Raw genomic sequence first — 20,052 nt, forward strand, 5'->3', positions numbered from 1 at the left:
TCAAGCCTAGCTACAATGCACCAAACCCTCCTACCACATAAACTATTCCTCCATTGCTGGTAATCTGTTGGGGTACTATAAATGTGCAGGCCCAGCTACCATCCACGTCACTTACCTTTTAAAAGCCGTGTAGTTCCTTATGACATAAGCTCATGGGAGCAGCAGGATTTGCTTCCTGCAATGATTGTGCTATACTGATCCCCATTCCCAATTCTCAAGCCTATGGAACTGATCGACCATAAAGCACTTTCGATGTGGCTAGTGATTTCCCCTATCAGTTGCTGATTAGGGAGGCTCGATGGCCTGAAGCACAGAAAGCCACATATGACCATCTACAACTCTTCATACAAAACACTTTAAAGATGACTGCCGAATAATGCTACGATAAGAACTCGCTAAAAATACACTAAAGTTTCCCCCTCAATAAATACAAAATGCTGATTATCCCGCTCGTACAATAACAGAACAAGCTAGAGAGACGGGAATGTTGCCTGTAGCCAGTAACAAAAGCTGCATCCCTAGCTGGCCCCTCTCAAGGTTATCCTCCTTTCATTGTGAGTCAGGCGACCTCTGACCCCTGCCTGGCAAAGACATGAGTGATCCATTCTTGGTACACTGGCAGACCCCCCCATCCCCCTCCCACAAACATTAATGGGTAGCAGGACTTGTCAACAAAAAGCCTCAAACCACACACAAACTTCTCCTGAAGGGAGAGAAACAAAGCAATCTCATTTAGCTGGTGTCGGAGGGGGCAGACACGTCTCCAAATATACAATATCGTGGTGATAAAGCACCTCTACGAAAACTAAAAACTAACAAGACAAAGTATGCATATCTGGCCACAACTTCTTCTAGGATGGAAGGAAATGGACTTGTATAGATTTTAAGTATCAGCCTCTGAGATTAGGAAGACAAAAACAGCTGCATTCTGTAACGGGCACCAACCGGGAATAAACTACAATGGATCACACTTCTGTCAAATGGAATGTTTTAGTACTGCTGCAACATAATTACTAAAAAGAAGGGAAAGCAGATTAAACGCAACTCCTGGAATTAATAAAGAGTGTTGCAGACATCGGTCTACCATCCGTGCAACAAATGACGCAACTTGCGAAAGATTCGCTAAGGTGTATAGGAATCTGTTGCAGAATTTTGTCTGTGACAATACTTACATGTGCGCCCTAATTTACTCCACATGGAAGCGGTCCGATTTAGGTCCACTTTTAGGATCACTGATATAGCGGTATTTCTAATTGAATTTGTCGCATCCATACCGCCAAAATGTGAAAGAGTCGCACGTAAGAACGACCTCAATTTGTCGCTTGCCAATGGCAGGATCCTACAGGCCAAGTGTCTATTTACTACAAGGTTATGCAGAGGCCCAGACTACTTGTATCAGTTCCCGCCCCTGGAGCTTACAATCTTATTTCTATATTGCAAGTGTGCAAACACAGCAGCGCCATTGAGGAAGGAGCTAACCGGCCAGTTAACAGCCTTTTCTTATATGCTGCTGTGATTTGATGACTGATGAGGTGATATTCAAGAAGCAGGATCATTGAAAAGCCGGTCATAAGCACATACAAAAACTCTCATTTCTCCATCCATGCTAACAGTGTAAAAAAGTAAACTTTTGTTGAACAGGGTGGGGATGGTGATGGATGAGGCCGCTGGGGTTAGACGACAGGGCTACACGCGGATTAAAGTTCGGCCGAGCCAACTCTCGCTGTTCTCCATCCTGGAGAGGAAACTGTACCTGAGGACTTGTAGTGCAAAGATCTCCATGCTTCTGCTTCATCCATTCCATGGACCTGTGCTTTAATGCTGCTTCTTGAATATTGCCCCCTTCAGTCATCAGATTACCGGTCATCAGTAGGGCAGCAGAAGCAAAGCCTTGACTAAACAAAGCATGGTAAGAAGTGTACAGGACACCAGGAATGGGTCCTGGATGGACGGTATATCCCTCCCTTGTTTAGGTGGTGGTCCCATTAAGGTCACCTTGTATTGAGAGCCTCCATCCCTGACTAGCCAGTTCTGGTAATGAAAGGGTTAAACCACCAGCCAGAGGGTGTGTTAAAAAGGAACAGGAAGCCAGTCAGTCTGTCTGTGTGGAGTGTTTGGAACAGACACATGGCTATGTGTGTTAAGCTGTGGAATACAGTCCGCCGAGACACTGCTGGGGCACCTGTGTCCATACTGGAACCCTCTGTGGGCAGGCTGGGACTCTAACCCTGAGGCTGGGACTCTAACCCTGAGGTGGGAACTTAGTATACAGGCGCTGAGCCAAATCTTGTATTTGCTGAATATAAGCCATTTGCTTTGACTGTTTGTGGAAAAGAATAAAAGTTTATTTTCTGATACGGCTGGCTATGGGTCATATCCGTCCTGAATATTACAGTAGGTACTGGGGAAAAGATCAGCTGGAGGAAGCCTATAGGCAATACTGGTGACTGTTCCTTGGCCCTTCATTTGCACAGCTTCCACAGCACAGGTCTGATTTAGGACAATTTTATAAAAACACAATCATCCAAAGAAAGTTCACATGATGACCAAAACAGCATACAAAACACCATGCAGTCCTCCTGGTGGGAATGAAACTCAAGAAAACAGAATAGTAGAGCCACAAAACGCAAGCCACCAAGCTGTCCATTAATACTAATTTATCAATTCTGATGTCAGGTTGAGGTCCAAGTAATTAATAAAATTACCTGATTGGCTGATATCAGCTGGCGGGAAAAGGGTTCCAGCAGAAGAGGTTGTATTCAGTCTGTTTCCACTGAGATGAGATGATGTTACGGTCACTAAGGATCCCAGAAGAGATGATACCTGTCAATAAAGAAGAAGAAAAGGTTTGTCTAACCAGATCGCAAACCATTCAGCTGAAAGGAATCATTTCCTAAAATTCAAATTCATGGATTTGTTCTCCTGTTCACGTGCGGTTTATTGCCAATATCAGACATTGTTATTATCTCCTCTCGGCTTCTGTCCAAATCTGCAGCTGAGTAAATCTAACCATCCAAAGCCAACCTCAGCAAGCTCCTTCATAACATACAAGCTAATAGATTCCGAAAGGGGGTTTCTGGGCAATTTTCACCAGAAGAAACCTGCAGCGATGGAAAATAATAGAACTGGCCCTGGAGGCTATCGGAGGTTACTGCATCTCAATTAGCATTTTGTGGATTTTAGAATCCAGGGGAGAAAACGACGCTGAGCTGACCTGAACATACAGAACAACTCACTCTATTAAAATGATCCAAAAACACCTACATTCTATGAGGATTGTTTTACCAAATATACATTTTATACATCTCTCCCCAATTAGCCTATTCCATTCCCGTCCTCTGCTAATTCCGTTTCAGCACACAGATATCAGCAGCTCCGTCCACAGAACAGAGACATTTTAGTGCCGGTGAATATAAAAATGTTCCAGGACACAGCATGCATCATCAAAAACACCGGAGGAAAGTTGCCCATGGCACCCCATCAAATGCTCACTTTCAATTTAAAATGTATCTAAAGCCAAATATTTTTGTTGCGGTTATAGACAGAATGGTTAGGGGTTAGCACCTCTGTTGGGATTTTATTGTTTAGAAGTAGAAAATGCAATAAAAGCACCACACCAATGGTTGTAGAACCCCAGAAGATTGTAAATAACCTTATATTGGAATAATACAAAAGATACAACAGCACAAGCATTCTACAGTCCATGTCCTCACTGGGGAGATTCACTTTCTAGATTTGTCCCAATGACCAATGCCATGGAGAGCTTAGGTCAGTGTTAATTTCGTCGACTAATAATTTTCGTACACTTTTTCAGTGACCAAAACTAAATGAAAACTAAGTTATGATGACTAACTATAATGAATGATATTGATAAATAAATGATAAATGATATTGACATTTTTGTCGACTAACTAAAACTAGACTAAAATGTTAGGGCAGATGATTTGGGAAGAGATCCAAACAGAACTATTTTCTTTGGACTTCCGGTTCCATCCTGAATGGGCGACTAATAGGTAATATGTGCAGTGGCATTGCAGCCAATATAGTTATTCATTTTAATATTTTAGAGAGGCATTTCTGCATATATGAGTGAAAAATGTCATACGCAAGTTGTTCTAATCAATGTACATCTAATTACTGGTCCTTTGTTGAAAATACTCAATATTAGTGTTTCTTTATAAGACTTGGTTTAATCTAATTTTAAGATAAAGACATGTTATATATCCCATCAGTTATATCTGTGTCTGTATTGCATGTTCAAACCTTAATACCATAAAAACAGGTTAACAGATGTGTACTCTAGGAGTATATAATGAGATAGGAAAGTCAAGAGAAATTCTTAAATTACTCTTTGAAAGAGAACTATGGAGTAAGTGTTTTCCCCCATATTTCTCTTAAGGGTCACAGGAGGACATATACTAGCGTCCCCCCGTGACCCAAAGCTCAGTATATTGCGAGCTACAGCTCGTGGTATACTGAGAGCACCACAGCCGGGACGGATCCCAACAATGCTGTCAAGATGTGACTGCTGGCTCTGCCTATCTAGGAGGGGGGGGGGGGATCCTTGCGGGGAGCGGTGACCGACAAGTCACCATTCTCTGCAGGGAGATGATGGAGAAGTGAGCGAGTGACGGTATGTGTTCACTCACTTTCTGATCTATAGAGCCGACGTGTGACAGTTTCATTGTCACACGTCGGCTCGAGCTATGAGGATGAGTGATTTTCACTCACCTCATAGTTCTCCTTTACCTAAATCCTCTAGTTTTTAGCAGACTAGATCTACTGTAGATTTAGTCGACTAAAACAATTTAGATGACTAAAATATGACTAAAACTACATGGCATTTTAATCAAAAGACTACGACTAAATCGAAAGCGAAATTTGATGTAAAAATGAATGCTGGTTTGGCCTTTGGATACGCCAGCTATGTGCTGCCGATGCCTGGAGCTTGTGTGAAAAATAAAAGTAGCATCTCAACACTCTATAGAATGCTCCTGATTCTGTGGTCTGTGTTCACATCGGACATGCCACGGATTATTATCATCAGAAAGATGCCTCCCAATAACCTGGATAGCTGGTAAACTCCATATAAACCCAAAAACAAAATGCTACAGATCACAGTTCACAAGTCCTTAGATGTGGTGGTTGCATTAGTTTCCTTTTTTAACCTTGTGATCCTGTAGATAACATTTTCTGCCCACTTGTGCCTACACTCATTTCTCCAGTGTATCTATGGAAGGAGCCATGGTTGTCATACACGCTGGACTTCAAACTTGTCTGCCTTTGTTTATCTCCATTACATGGTGGATTGATCAGACTAGTAGTCTATACACACAAAGAAAAGGTTGTTTATGGGTTTTTTCTCAGCTCACAGGAGGTGACGAGCCCGCTACATTTCTACCGGTGTTTCCTGATATTATTATTAGCTTGAAAAAAAAGAAATCTAATGCGGTCATCACATCTGATGACTGTTATGCTTCAGCATATTACATATTTGTTGTTAGGTTTATAGATGATTTGACTAGTAAAAAGTGAGTTTCTGTGAACCCTAACAGAGCAGTAATTACTAAGAATGACTTTTCTAGCCTTAGAACATCCTACGATTGAAGCAACTAAGGAGGTCTGGATTAAGATGACCGTACACAGCAAGTCACTGTTAAAAACCTGGGCGTTTTGACGCTAAAAGTTAAGCGTGACAAAACTCTCAACACAAGAAATCCCATTCATTTCAATGGCCCCTGTTCACACCGGAGAGTTTTGTTACAAGCTGCTGAAAGCTGGAAAACGTACATTAACTCTTTTTTTGGCAGATTACAGTGCGTTTGGGACCACAGACTTTAACGATAATGTATTTCAATCTGCTCACTAAATCGCGCATCGTGTGTGTCTAAATGCGTTAAACACGCTAGATGAGCCGTTACACAAAACGTGTGCTAATATGCGTGAAAATGCTGACGACTAGGTGTGGACGGAGCCTTAGATTACTCTTGTTCAGCCCCATAAGCTGGACAAGAGAAATCACTCCCCCATCCGCACCAAACACAATGAAGGAATCTCTCCTGCTGGTAATTGTATTCGGACAGCCTGCGCCTGCAGCTGTCTAAAGCTCAGTACACACACTGTTAATTCTGGCCAATACAGCAGGAATCAGCCGAAACCCAATCCGTTGGTGTCCCTGTTCCCTCAACAGAAATCGATCATTAGATCAACTTTTGCTGAAGGAACATGCTGCAAAATTGTCAGCTGAGCAGTTACCGTTATTCTTCCACCTGGCTTCTTTGACAAAAGAAAAATTGACTTTTGTTGAGCTGGGAGGTGCCAGCAGGGCTATCCATGGTTTGAATTTCAGCAAATTCACCCGGAAATGGTCGTTATTTAATCCATGTATGACCAGCTTAAGGCAAAAGAACTAGACCACTGCAGATAATAGAAAAGGGGTCCCTGGTGCAAGTTACTTATTAATTGCTTACAGCTTCACTTATGTAATACCATATACATTTCAAATGCTGTATTTTTTGCTCTTGGGTTCAGATATGCTTTAGAGTTTCCATCAGGGACCAGGATACCATAGTTTGGCTTTGAAATGTCACAGACGATGAGTGGGACTTAGTGTATAACTGAAGTCCCTAAGATTTACAAGATGCCAGCGTGGGATTTTACTCGCCCGCAGCCACACACAAGCGGAATTTCCATTCTGGCTCCAGATGGTTGTTCATAAAATTAATGCACAGCAACTTGTGCTTCAGGATTACTGGCTCTTTAAAAACCCCAAAAACCCGGGAGGAAAAAAATCCACTGCCAGGGAAAATATAATCTGTGTCAACAGAATTACAGCCAACACATCCTTCAGGATAATGCAAAGGCAGAACACAGAGGAATACTGGGGAGTAGCCAAAGAACTAAAGTAATTACACAGTTTGAAGGATTCCATTCACCCCTAAAGTGCCCCGTCAATGGCAGGACGGAGATGCTTGGTGACCATGTGGTTATCCCGCTAATTATTTAATCTTATTAAAGCGTTTAGGATATAAAAGCAGGTAGACAACAGATGTCTCCAACGATTGCCCTTGTACATCTCAAGCCGGCTGTGCAGGTCAAAGACTTCAGCTTTAAGATACACCTTTCAATCCGCATGACGACGTACTTCCTGAGCTGCGCACCGTCGCTGCCGAATTAAATAAATCTGCGTACTATTCGATAACTTCCTCTTTGTGTGTGTAGGGACCCTGGAGAAGGATGTGTTCCACACAATAGGAAGCTCGGCGAATAGGTGCTCTGCCCTGACCCCAAATAAGAAGCCACATTTTTGGCAGCTTCCCAGCCCTACTTACTGAACGGCTCTTGAAAACTTTGTATTCATTCATGTCGCTAACCATGGCTCTGAAGGCCGGGGCTGGGACTTGTGCCAAACACGTGAAAATGAGCCCTCCAACATACACAGCCAAAAGTCTTGCATAATCCGCTGCAATAAAAAAAAAAATCCTCTTGGCTGCACACACCGATCCCTTTCGAAGAAACATTCCTGTGTCTGTCATAGTGCAAGCTCTATGTCAAGAATAGAAACAACTTGTGCACTACAGTAAAGAAGTCATTCTTTGGAAAAAATAAATAAAACCGGTTCAATTAAGGGCAGTTGGGCTCTGCTCACACTGGAGGGATGACAAAAATATCAGTAATAAGTAAGTGTGAGAAAAGGCGAGAGCAGCCAAAGCAATACGTTGTTAAATGGAGTAGTATTTAAAGGGCACCTGTCATCTTGGAGACAGCAATATGTTACAAAAGACTATCAAGGATGGTAGGCATTTCTGTCCTGTCACTCTTCCCACTCTGTACCACCTATAAAGGTTTAAAGGGACCCTCTTGCTAGACCATTTATTCAACAAATATATTCTCATAAGATTATATCTGCATTCAATGCAGTTTTTGCACGTTATTTACCTGCAAAAGCCTTGAGAACGCTGCTGGGCTACTCCATCTTGGATGTGATATCAACAGCCCCAAAAGACTCAGATGTCACAACAGTATTCCCCTTCTCCCCTCCCTAATTACTTTTAATAACAAGTTTAAAAGGCATTTTAAGTAAATAAAAAATTATTTATGGAATAAAACATTGCATGTAGACATTTAACCCCTTGCCGCCAACTCTGGGCACCCTTTAAGGCAATATTAACACTGGGAGTTGGTGGCAGGCTTCTCAGACATGTGATCACCATAATGGGCTGTCACAGCAGTCAGATGATCGTAAGGCCATCCCACCAGCTCCCGATCATGAACCCTGACCAGGAGGAGTGTTCGGTGACAGCTGGGTCACTGTGCTGGGAGTGCACCAGTAAGCAAGTTCTTAGCACAGAACAGTGGGCCGGCTGGCACATGCATGCAGTGGCTGGACGTTAAGGTCTACCCGCCATGCACCTGCAGGAACAGGTTAAGATTTTTACTTTTTTTTCCTGTGACTTAATAAGCAATTTTTAGGACGGCGACAGAGTCTCTTATGAGCAGGCACCCTGAACATAAATAATGCATTGTACAGAAAATGTTACATTGCAATAACTGCTTTAATAAGGGCTACGCTTACCTATAGGAAGCACACTTCTACAAATATTGCATTCTGGTTTGAATCATGTTCACACCGTGTTAGATTATGGGCATACGTTTTCCTCAAAGTGCAAATGCATTTCTAGCACATTTTTAATGCGCTGCTTTAAAATGTAATGCAGCGCATAGCGCGTTTTACAAGCTTTTTCTTCCTGCAGGCATATAGGGAATATGTACGTGACTTAAGAATGCACTAATTAAAACGCATAACGAGTTTTTAGTGCATTTTCCGTGGGTTGCTTTCGGCTATACTGTAACCCCCATTGATGTCAAAACACACAAAAGATGCTTCAAGCGGGATTTCTCAAAAACCCAACCCTATAACACAATGCAGTGATGTGAAGAGCTTCATAGATTATAACAGTAAAAAGCTTTTATGCACTTTTAGTGTGCTGTGATCCTGCGTTGTAGTGCACATAAAATGCAATAGTGTGAAAAGGCCCTAATAAACAAAGTGGTTGGTTAAGAAAGGAGGTGGAGCCTGTATTAAAGGACACATCATGTGTGCCGAGGGCAGAATAGAAAGCTTAACCCAGTCTTGTTCCTAGAGGACAAACTGGGTCGCTTTGGGCAATGCAGCCTGTCCACTTTCATAGGTGAGGCTCCATGTGTTCATGTTACAATAACAGACTCATTCATACAAAGGAATGGGCGCTCCCCTTGGTCAACGACTGTATGCCATCCTGTGCTAACGTCAGCCTGAATGTGTGTACACTAATTCCGTGTGACTGTTCTGACACGTTCCGGTGAAGGGAATGGTAATGAGCTCCCGCTGTTTGCCACAACCATCACTCTTGTCCGGGTCACTATTTCTGACTGCAGAGCGATGCTCATCTTAGCTGGGCCTGCAGTCAGAGAAGGCCCACTGTTACTGCTGGAGGAAGGCCTCTGCATGTAGACACTTACATTCTGAAGAGCTCTCGCTCACCTGTGTCATGCTTGCCGACATAACAGCAGTGAGAACGTCTTCAGCCTCTCATCATAAACACTGAACCGCCAGGCAAATTAGTCCTTAGTGCCCTAGAGCTCATTCACAACATGTGCGGTGACTGATGTTTTTTTGCACCTGATCAACTCAAGGGTGCACAGAAAACAATTGTTTCCTATGTTCCCCGCTCACCCTACAACAGAGAGCAGAGCTGCACAAAAATTTGTCTCGCCTGTGTTTTTCCGTACAGTGTCAAAGCTCACCTGCAGCCTCCATCTGGCTCTGCACCCAACTTCGACATAAAGGAATGTCGCTTTGCAAGGCACCACCCCCCACTGCCCGTACAGAATGGACACAAGTCGGCTGATTTTAGCATGTGGGCTGGAGTGAATGAGCCATTAAAGTGTATTTCCACATCTGCAGTCAAAAGTGAGAAACTCCCACTATACGTTTGTTATGTGTTCAGACAGCATGCCTAAAAATTACAGACACATTTTCTTTTTACCTTTCTAGTTGTTTTGTTGGAGCAGGTTATACAAAGGACACTATAGGTAACTTCTATTGATGGCACATAAGGGACAGACAAAGGGACGTGCAATAAAATACAGAATACTACCTGAGCCTTGAGATCTTTAATCTTTTGTTAGGACAGACAGTCTTGCAAGTCTAGTTAACAGCTGATTAATAATGAAATCTGCCTCACAGTACAGACAGGGTTAATTATGATAAACAACAACGCCCCAGCCCCCTCCCTAACATTACATAGAAGGGGAAACTAAATAAGATGTCAAGTAAAAAGGTAAGCAGCAATTTTTGTTTTGAGTTATGCTATGTGGGTGGGAACATGCAAGGAGTTTGCATGTTCTCCCTGTGCCTGTGTGGGTTTCCTCCAGGTACTCTGGTTTCCTCCCACACTCCAAAGACATTCTGGAAGGTTAATTGGCTACGGTCTAAATTGGTCCTTGTATGTATGTGAGATGGGGAACTTTGAGTGTAAGCTCCTTGAGGGCAGAGAATGATGTGAATGTGCACTATGTGAAAGACCTGTGTAAATTGGCGCTATTTCAATACAAATAATAACAATGCAACAAATATAAAATGGGTGTTAACCCTATTTGTCTGCAAACATGGCAACACACTGGTCATTTATTGGCAACTTATTTTGTAAAGTTCAGCAAAGAAATTATTATATCTTCATAACTTCAGTATGAGTTCAATAAAAAAAAAAAAATGTACCAATATAAACCTGCGAGTGATTTCCATAAATAGTATTCTGTACGTTTGGGGAGAGCAGCGTTGTTTACGATCAATTGTAACAGTCCCAATTCTCCTTTTAGATCACTGCCTTTTCTGAAGCATCTCTACACCAAATCAGCAGACAGTTGTGTGCAGTGAAAACATCTGTTGGAAATAACTTTCTGCAGAAAATACATTTTCCGGCCAGTCGACAAACATCTGCCATCTCCATCAATCACAAATTGTCTTTTTGCTTCACTGATAAAACTTCGTTTATGGTTTTCGGGTTTGTGAAAATGTTATGAAAAATCATCACATGTACAGAGTCTGAAAGGTTAGAATAGGGCACTTTTGCTTCAATGTGTATAGCTCTTCTACCACTTTCCTCTTTTCCAAGTTGCCTTATTCTACACTCCCCATTTAGATCCCCACCTAAAGAAAAAGAAAAAAAATTCCATCTAAAAGAAAAAAAAAAAAACACAAAAAAATCCTCCAGCCAACTACAGCACGCGGCAGCATCTCGGAGAATGAAGAGGTAATAAATATTTTAAGCTGCGCATTATTAACACCTTTGCATTGTGCCACTAATGGCAGTGCGGGGACTAAATTGGAAACGGGAGGCTCACATCTCACTCACAGTAAAAAAAACAGGCCAGAGCAAGCATTTATTAAAAAAAAAAAAAGTGCAATCGTGCTGTCAATACACATTAAGGGCACAGGATCCTGACAGGCTGGAAAATTCCACAGCTGAAGTTGGCTCTCTCCAGCTCCTAACAGGGAACGCTTCACAATGAACAATCCGCCCTGGTACACACGACTTGGAACGATAATGTTTCCCACGCCATTCAAGCTTGTTGGCAAATAAACAGATACACTTGCACTAACTGCCTTAATCATTGGGGTTTCCTAAATAGCAAAATTAAAATGACGTGATTAAGTTTAACCAAGTTTTTTATTCACCCAAATATATGAGAAGTATTTTTATTGGTTTTCCATGCATCCCAGAACTAAAATGGGCTAGTACATCTAAATCATATACACTGCTTTTGGAAAAAAGTGCTACTGATAAATTTAACGTGCTAGCCTTATCTACATACTAGAGATGCACCGATACCGATACTAGTATTGGTGGCGATACCGAGTATTTGGGCAAGTACTCATACTCGCTCAAATACCTTTCCCCATATACTGGAACTTTCGGTCAGAGAGAGATTTCCACTACCCGGCAGTACCGCGAGGGAACATGGAGCCGGAAAGCTGGCTCCATGCTGTTTGGCAGTGGAAGCCGGCTTCCCAGCCAATCAGTGTCGAGCCGGGCAAACAAAACTGATATGGCGACACGACCCCCCACCCTGCATACAAATCATTCCCCTCACATAGATCCTTAGCAGCACTCATTAATGGGTACCAGTCCTTTGGCCAGCTGGGCAGACACCACTCTCCAAGCTCTCCGGGATCTGCCCAAGTCTCCTGTGTGCACAGCTCCCACCTGATTGGCCCTGCGCATGCACAGGATTTCTGAATGAGAGCTTCAGAAATCATACTACTAATACATACTATAAGTTTGTGGATATCTTACCATTACACCTGTATGAGCTTGTTGGAGATCCCAATTTAAAACCATGGCCACCAATATGAAGATGGCCGCCCATCTGAGCCTCCACTCTTCTGGGAGGATTTTCCAACAAGATTTTGAAACTTGTATGTCACACCAGTCCCTTCACACCAAACTCAACCAGCCATATCTTTGTGAAGCAGGCTTTGTACACATTGAAACAAAACATGATAGAACAGAAATGGGCCTTCCCCAAACTCTTACCGCAAGGTTGGAAGCACTCAATTGTCTAAAATGCCTGTGTATGCTGTAGAAATCACAATTCCCTCCACTTGAAACACAATAATTGGGATGGGTGTCCACATATTTTTGCCCATATATTATATATAAGAATTTACCTTTTTCCAAACAATGGCCAACCATCCATGTTTGCTGGGTAAACAAGTACTAAGTTGATAAGCTCAGTTGAGGCGGGTGCTCAGCAAAGCATCTGCGTTGCACAGTATCAAAGTGAATATGAGCCGCACCACTTGTCCACGTTGATCATAAATGGAGATATTTGGTGCAGTTTTGAATTTCAAATCTGTTGTATATGCGAGGGGTCTGATCTATGCGAGGGGAAGGAGGTGCCTGCAGGGTGGGGGTCGTGTCACCATATTGTCGTGTCACCATATTGTCACCATACAAGAATCCTTGTTAGTATTAACTAGCAGTCCCCAAAACTTACTATTTGCTTGGAGAGATTTCTCCTGATGGAAACTCCCAGAAACCTATGAGTGATTATCTGTAGAATATGTCATCATCCTTTCGCCATACACGTGCCAGACTTTGGAGGAAGAACGCCGGATAAAGTTAACTGATTTTCAAAGAATACTGGCCATTATCAATGACAGATCTTTTCTACCTTTTTCTGCAGAGAGCCATCAGTTCCTAGAAATCTGGGAAGACTGACTATAATTCCAATCGCACAAAATGGCTATTGCCAGTGACACACAATAAGAACTAAAATCACTGAATCATTTGAGGACATTCTTATACCAGATCTTAAATTCCCTATCAATATGTTAAAAGCAGAGTTAACAGACAACCTAATTACCCAAAAACATTGGATTGTCATTATGACTAGAAACGCATTCAACCAATTCTGGCCCTTGTCAGATGGACTAATGCATCAGCATATTTTAGGACTGGTATGTGGTCCGAAGAGCTGTGTTTGGCTCAATAAGCCTTGTTTTAACTATTAGCTTGCAGCCTTTACACATTCTGTTCTGAAATCCCTCTTGAGAGTAGGACCCAGAATGCTACCAATAAATACACACATTCTTACTCCAACAGGTTTACCAAAATTTGGTTAAATATGTCAACAATCTAGTTTATGTTATGTACCAGAGATAATTTTTCCTCATAGTCCATCCATGACCATTTATCTGATATCTTTTCAGACAAATTGGTTGACCGTTGCAATGCCAACTAGGTATCTGCAACCTTAATAGACACTCTCATCTGTGCTAAGTTGTACAGAAGAGGCTAGGATAAAATGTTCAGTGCGGTGTAGCCTACTGTTGCTTTCCAACAAGTGAGTAGAGTTAGGATGCTTCCTAACTCTACTTGGAATTCCCTAACTTTCAAATTCAACCAAATATCCTAAATTTCCTAAAATTTGACAAATATTGGGTTTTGCTAAGAACTTCAATACCATTGCTCCTCTGGAGGAGCAACAGAGAATAAGGGAGGTTAAATTTGTCCAACATAGAATATTTTCTTCCAGCAAACCCCCTTTTTTTTGCCTTAGCTCCCGACAAGTAGGGCTTTAATACTCAGCGTGTGATGAGAGATGAAACCAAGTGTGAACAACTTTCAAGTCCCATGAGGGGGCTGACTGTTCAAGCTGTCAGGTTCAATTGCATCATTCGACATTATTCAATGCCCCAAACTGCTCTCTAATTGTTAGGGGCTTAACATATTCAGCGGCTTTGTTTAGGCTAATGCCGAAGTGCCCACAAGTCGACTTTCCATAAAGAAGAGGGTGGGATTTCATTGTACTTAAACCGTTCTAAACTCTGCACCACCGTAGTCTCTTGTGCCATCCTGGGCCTGAAAACCCGACTTTGAGACTGCTTTAATCAGTTTATATTCTATCAATTCCTATCAATAAGCTCCTTATTCTATTACTACAGATATAGCAGGAGATTTTCTACATTTACACGGAGACAGTTCAGTGGCTGAATACAATCACAGAAGATTCTGCTCCCTTTCAGTTCAACCGCTTCAAGTCTTTGTAAGTTTTTTTTTTTTTTGTGTCATGTTTCGTGTTGTTTTTCCCCCCTACCTAATATCAGATGTGACACCTCACAGTAACCATGCAGAAAGCCTTTAGATTTCTCTGAAGATCCGTTGCCCTGCTGACAAACGCTTATTTTGTTCAGTTGCATTCTTTACGCTGCTCATAATGAGATGGGGTCAAGCTGATTATTCACTTCCTGTTCTGTCACTGCTTTGTGTTATTGAGAGAGAGGAAGTTAAAAAACCGAAGGAGAAGAGGCAGAGTAAACAAACCCGGAGACCGCAAAGTTCAACATTTACATGCCGTGTTTTTCTTTAAACTCTCCTCTGATCAGCCACAAAAAGAGATCCTTAGACAGTTGAACTTTTTCCAAAACAGGTATTGAAATATCTTCTCTGCCTTTTATGTGGGATTTCAAATTAGTAAGCCAACAAGAAAAGACTCCTTCAACACGGTTTATTGTTTCCACAATGATTTGGAAGCCATTGTGTCTAAAGCATGGTTTACCTAGCTGCTGTAGGAGTAACTAGTGGCATCACAGAGATTTCCCTGCGCCCGATAGAGCATTTTCTCATGGACATGTATTGTAAAATAAAATGTAAAAAACTAAGCCTACTACAGATAAATGTGTCTTTAAACAGACCAATATAAGTTATTAATCCTCTCTCTGCCCTACCGTCATTCTGAACCCTGTGTGTAGCAGTACAGAGGAATCCTTGCCTTCTGCAGCCCTCGATCTATTAGCTGAGACAGTTCATACTGCTCAGATTGCCGTATTACAATAAGAATTGCATTTTACCTAGATGGACAGTACATCCTTTTTGATTCAACATCAGGAAGAACTGATGAAATAAATTCTAAAGCTGGCCATACACTGGAAGACTTTCGTACAAACGTTTATACTAAATATCTCGTCAGAACTTCTCATTAATGCCATTAAACCCATGATGAATGTCATTGCAAATTTTGTTTGATTTTTTCTTTTCAATGTTGGAAGAAATCACCTTCACTGTTAGAATTTAGTTAATTCCAGAAAAAATCATGCTGCTCCTTCATTTTTGGTCAAAAATGTTGGCACTATGGTCAAAAATTATTGCCGATTTGATCCCATTACCCATTAGAACATGGAAGGTTCCAAAAACTATTTTTTTTTTTTATGAAATTCTACTGGCGTATGGCCATACCATGGCTCTTAGTTTATGGAAGATCCTGGACCTGTAAGAAGTGCAGACCCATCTATGTGTATATAGAGTACTCCATATACAACTGGGGACAGAGGAGTGCAATATACTATATGGCCAAGTCTATCACCAATAATAGGGCGGAGGGGGGATTACTACCACAAATTTGTACACTTGTGTGAAAAGACTAATTAGTCAAATAGTACTTCACATAGCAGATTCAACTATTCTAAAAACATAAACAGGAATCCAGCTACATATCGGCGTGAAGAATGTATTGAGAACATTTTTTATCACTTTTAAAATATAGTTTTTTCCCTTTTTTTTTTTCTTCTGATGTCCATATTAAGAGTATGCAAAGAAAAATAAATAATAATAAAAATCCCTGCAAACAATAATTTAGTGAAATCAACTGACCTGAATAAAACAGAAATGGTGTGGCAACATTTAAAGAAAATATTAATCAACAGACACCATTAACCGATAATTATTTAAAAATGAAAAACAAGCAACAAGCATAAAAAATAGAAAATGCATTGTTCTTGTCAACATGCCATAAATGATACCACAGGGATGCATGTTAAGTCCAATCTACACAGTACAGATTACCGGCAGAGCCTTACTGATGGTTTACAGGTCATCTGTGAACATTTTCAAGCTGTACTATTTAAACTATGACCAACAAAAATAAGAGCAGTAGGCAAACGCTCAGAACCAGAGGGACGGGAACAGCAGTATTACAGCATTGCTATCAAAACATGATGTCTTGACAGGAACAAGCAAATATGTTTACAAACCACAAGATGGCTTGAGGGCACTAAGCATATGTTTAGATTTCAGCAGAACGAAATCTGCTTTTTTTTTTTCATTTTAAAACTTGTTGTAGCCATGCATGGAAAGATACAGAACTGATAAAATAAGAGAAACAACATATAAAAAAAAGAAAGGAGCTGCAAAGGAGAGTCATAATAGCTTGGTGGCCAATATGTGTCAAAAGACAAGAGGTGTGTCAGCACGGTGATAAGTTTTCAAAGCAGTTTGGGGCAACTAACAAAATTTATCAAGGCTTAATAGCTGATGTCTGAATGGCAGGTGAATCAGTCGAAAAAAAACTGCAAAATTGAACGCGCCAGAGCAAAGCTCCAGGAATAACGAGAGCATATGCCAAACTACATTTGCAAAGCGGAAGCAATATCACAAGAATCGATTATCTGAAATAGATTTTTCAGCACCAAGGCTGTCTGCTTAAAAAAAAAGCACATGTAAAACACATATATAGTTTATGTCCCACTCACTCCATGCTGCTCAAACATCCTCTCAAGTCTGGATTTTGGAAACTGAAGGGAAAGATACACAGCTGATCGGTTTCGATAGACAGTAACACCACTTTCGTTTGTTCTACTTTACATTTACTCTGTATGGCAAAAGTTTGTAGATAGTAACACCTGATCATGACACCTACATGAGCTTGTAAAGTATCCTATTCCAAAATCCTCCGCATTTTGAAGTGTGTCTGTGGGAATTTTTGCTCATTGAGCCACAAAAGTGCATTTGTGAGGTCAGGTATTGATTTTGGACAAGGAGACCTGACTCTCAATCTGTACTGCCATTCATCACAAACCTATCTAGTAGGTTTATCTAGAGCTCTGTGTAGACCACTCGTGTTCTTTCTCATCAAACCATGCTTTTATGGAGCTGGCTTTGTGCACAGAGGCACAGTCATTATGGGACAGAAAAGGACCTTCCCCAAACTGTTGTCACAAGGTTGGAAGTACACAATTATCTACAATGTCTTCAAATGTAGCCATCTCAGCACCCTTCACTGGAAACACCCGAAGGCAATAATTTGGAGGGGTTTATCCTTACTTTTGGCCATACAGGTAGGTGTTATGGTTAGAGGTCCACAAACTTCTGAACATATAGAGTATCACATCATTGCTGTTGTTTTTCTAGAGTAACTCAAAAGAACGTATTATAGAGCCTACAGGATCCAAGCCTTGTCTGCATATGGCTCCCACAGATCTCAGACAGTACAACCAAATTTGGGGTTATAAACAATGTAGCGTGAGGGCATACCTAAATAATACATTGAACTCTTATCCAATCAGGTAGAACCTTCACCATTATGTTGTAAATCTAAAGGAGATCATACAGTTTGACTGTAAAGTTTAAGGAAATCTGAACAATGACCTTCTCTTATTTGGTCCCCTTTGGTCAATTAAAGATGCCAATTAAATCGTTTTGTTATTTCTGTTTGATAAGTGCAACAAAAACTGTTGTCCTGTGTCCTCTGCTCACTTCCTGTCTGAGTAATAATCCTTACTAGTCCTTATCATGGGACTACAAAATAATTAGTCTTTATGTTGAAGAAATGGGAGAGTAGGTGGTTCGGAGTAGTTTGGCAAGAGAAAACCAAGCAGGGTTGACACCACTCAACAGGGTGTAGCAGCTGAGTGCATTTCTGCACTCATGCAGTCCTTAAATGGATAACATACGAGGAAATGTTGCAGAGATGTTCTTCATGTTATTTTTAATTCTGCCCTGACAAAGTGGCACACAATCTACTTTTAGAAAAGGTTACTAATAAACAGCTAATTTCAAGAACAAATCTGTAGCATGTTTTAAATTGGTAACCTGCAACGGAAAGAAATCAGCACCCGGGACCTGGTTGGGGGCAAGAGTTCTGGGATATTTATAAAATGCTACAGGACTGCATTCTATGTTTGTTGCAAAAATATATATAATTTCCATTTTTTTTATAAATGCATTCAAACATAAATATTCTGTACTTGAAGAAAATACACAAACACTATAAAACATACACATTATAAAACATGCAATGTGCTGTAGTGCCTGGTTTTTCTGCCAGCGGGGGTTTACAAATCTCCTTTATGTTTTATTTACAGTACAGTTCACAGGAGACGCAGAGTAGCTTTTACTCCGTCAATTCTAACTTTTTGTTAATGTCTCTTTATTTAATCTGTATAACCTGCATTTTGGAAAGCAAAACACGCTGCAGAGTGTGTCCTGACCAACCATCGGTGCGGTTAAACTGTTTTTTACATTAGTAACAATGTTGTTCTGGCGAGGAATTAACTGTCAAAAATTAAGGAGCTGACATGCTATTAAACTCATCGCGGTGACACGAGGAAGAGCAGCATTTCTGGAGAGCAGACAATACAGCTGACAGGCAGACTTAAAACAAATTTTTAGACCACAGACAGCTTGCGTTCGGCTCAATGTCATTCTATCACTGTTGAACTATTATGGGATGACTCCATAAAGAACCTGGAACAGATTTATGTAGGGCAGGATTTCACCATTCCTCCAAGGCAAAGATACAATTAGAAGAAAATCACAGCAACAAAAATGTGAAAAATACACTAAAAACTGGAACTGTGCTTTTCTACAACCTGCAGAGTAATTAAGTGCAACAAAGACAAACCAAACTACAATGAATTTAATAAGTTAAAATGACACTAAACTCAATAGTAAAATTTTAAAAATGCATTCAAGTCCCTTAACTAATAACCAAAATTGTATCTTATTTATTGGGGATGCACCGATATATCGGCTGCCGAAACATATCGGCCGAAAATGGCACAATGCCGAAAGGTTCATTTTCCTGCCGATACATCAGCGCATCCCCGATTTCTTTCCTCCCCGCTGGGCGCTGCTCTATGTCCCAGCGGGGAGGAGAGAAAGTGACAGCCGATCGAGCGCTGCAGTGGAAAGCAACGTGAGCGGCCGGCGTCTCCTCCCACAACGCTCTGTCGCCTGTCACAGTCCGGCAGAGCGGTGTGTGGGCAGAGACAGCGCTGTCACAGGAGGCTGGGCTTTCCTCTCTACATCGCTCGATCAGACTCCTGTGACAGCGTGTCAGAGAGAAGAGCAAGGTACACACACTCAGCGATCAGTGATTGCTGAGTGTGTGTACATAATTGAGGATATGGTATTTTAACTATATCCTCAATTATGAAAGAATGGGAGTGATCTACATCACCCCCATTCATTCATGATTGTGGTTATAGTAAACAATGTTCTCATGTTATCAATGAACAGAACCACTCAGAGGATTCCTGTTCATTGATAACAGGGGACGCAGAAAAAGAGATTGAGGACTTTGTGTTCTCAATCTCTTTTTCTATTTTAAAAGTGAAATATCAGGGGTCTGTTTAGACCCCTAATATTTCCCCGAAGCCCCTAAAAGTAAAGTAAAAAATAAAAATATTTAATAAAAAATGAATAAAAATAAATGTAAAAAAATGTAAAA

The 20,052-nt window shown here is 41.1% G+C and overlaps 1 protein-coding gene across 1 annotated transcript in view; it reads right to left on the bottom strand.

Annotated features, from left to right (window-relative positions):
- The window catches only part of MLLT10 (myeloid/lymphoid or mixed-lineage leukemia; translocated to, 10), a 187,414-nt gene that overhangs the window by 35,543 nt on the left and 131,819 nt on the right, over window positions 1-20,052 (bottom strand). Inside the window, exon 12 of the mRNA XM_018564371.1 lies at window positions 2,706-2,823. Within this exon, the coding sequence (XP_018419873.1) occupies window positions 2,706-2,823 (118 nt within the window). The remainder of the gene's footprint in view (window positions 1-2,705; window positions 2,824-20,052) is intronic.

The sequence above is a fragment of the Nanorana parkeri genome, unplaced genomic scaffold (genome assembly GCF_000935625.1).
Source record: "Nanorana parkeri isolate BGI_ZX_2015 unplaced genomic scaffold, ASM93562v1 scaffold23, whole genome shotgun sequence".
Classification (NCBI taxonomy): domain Eukaryota; kingdom Metazoa; phylum Chordata; class Amphibia; order Anura; family Dicroglossidae; genus Nanorana; species Nanorana parkeri.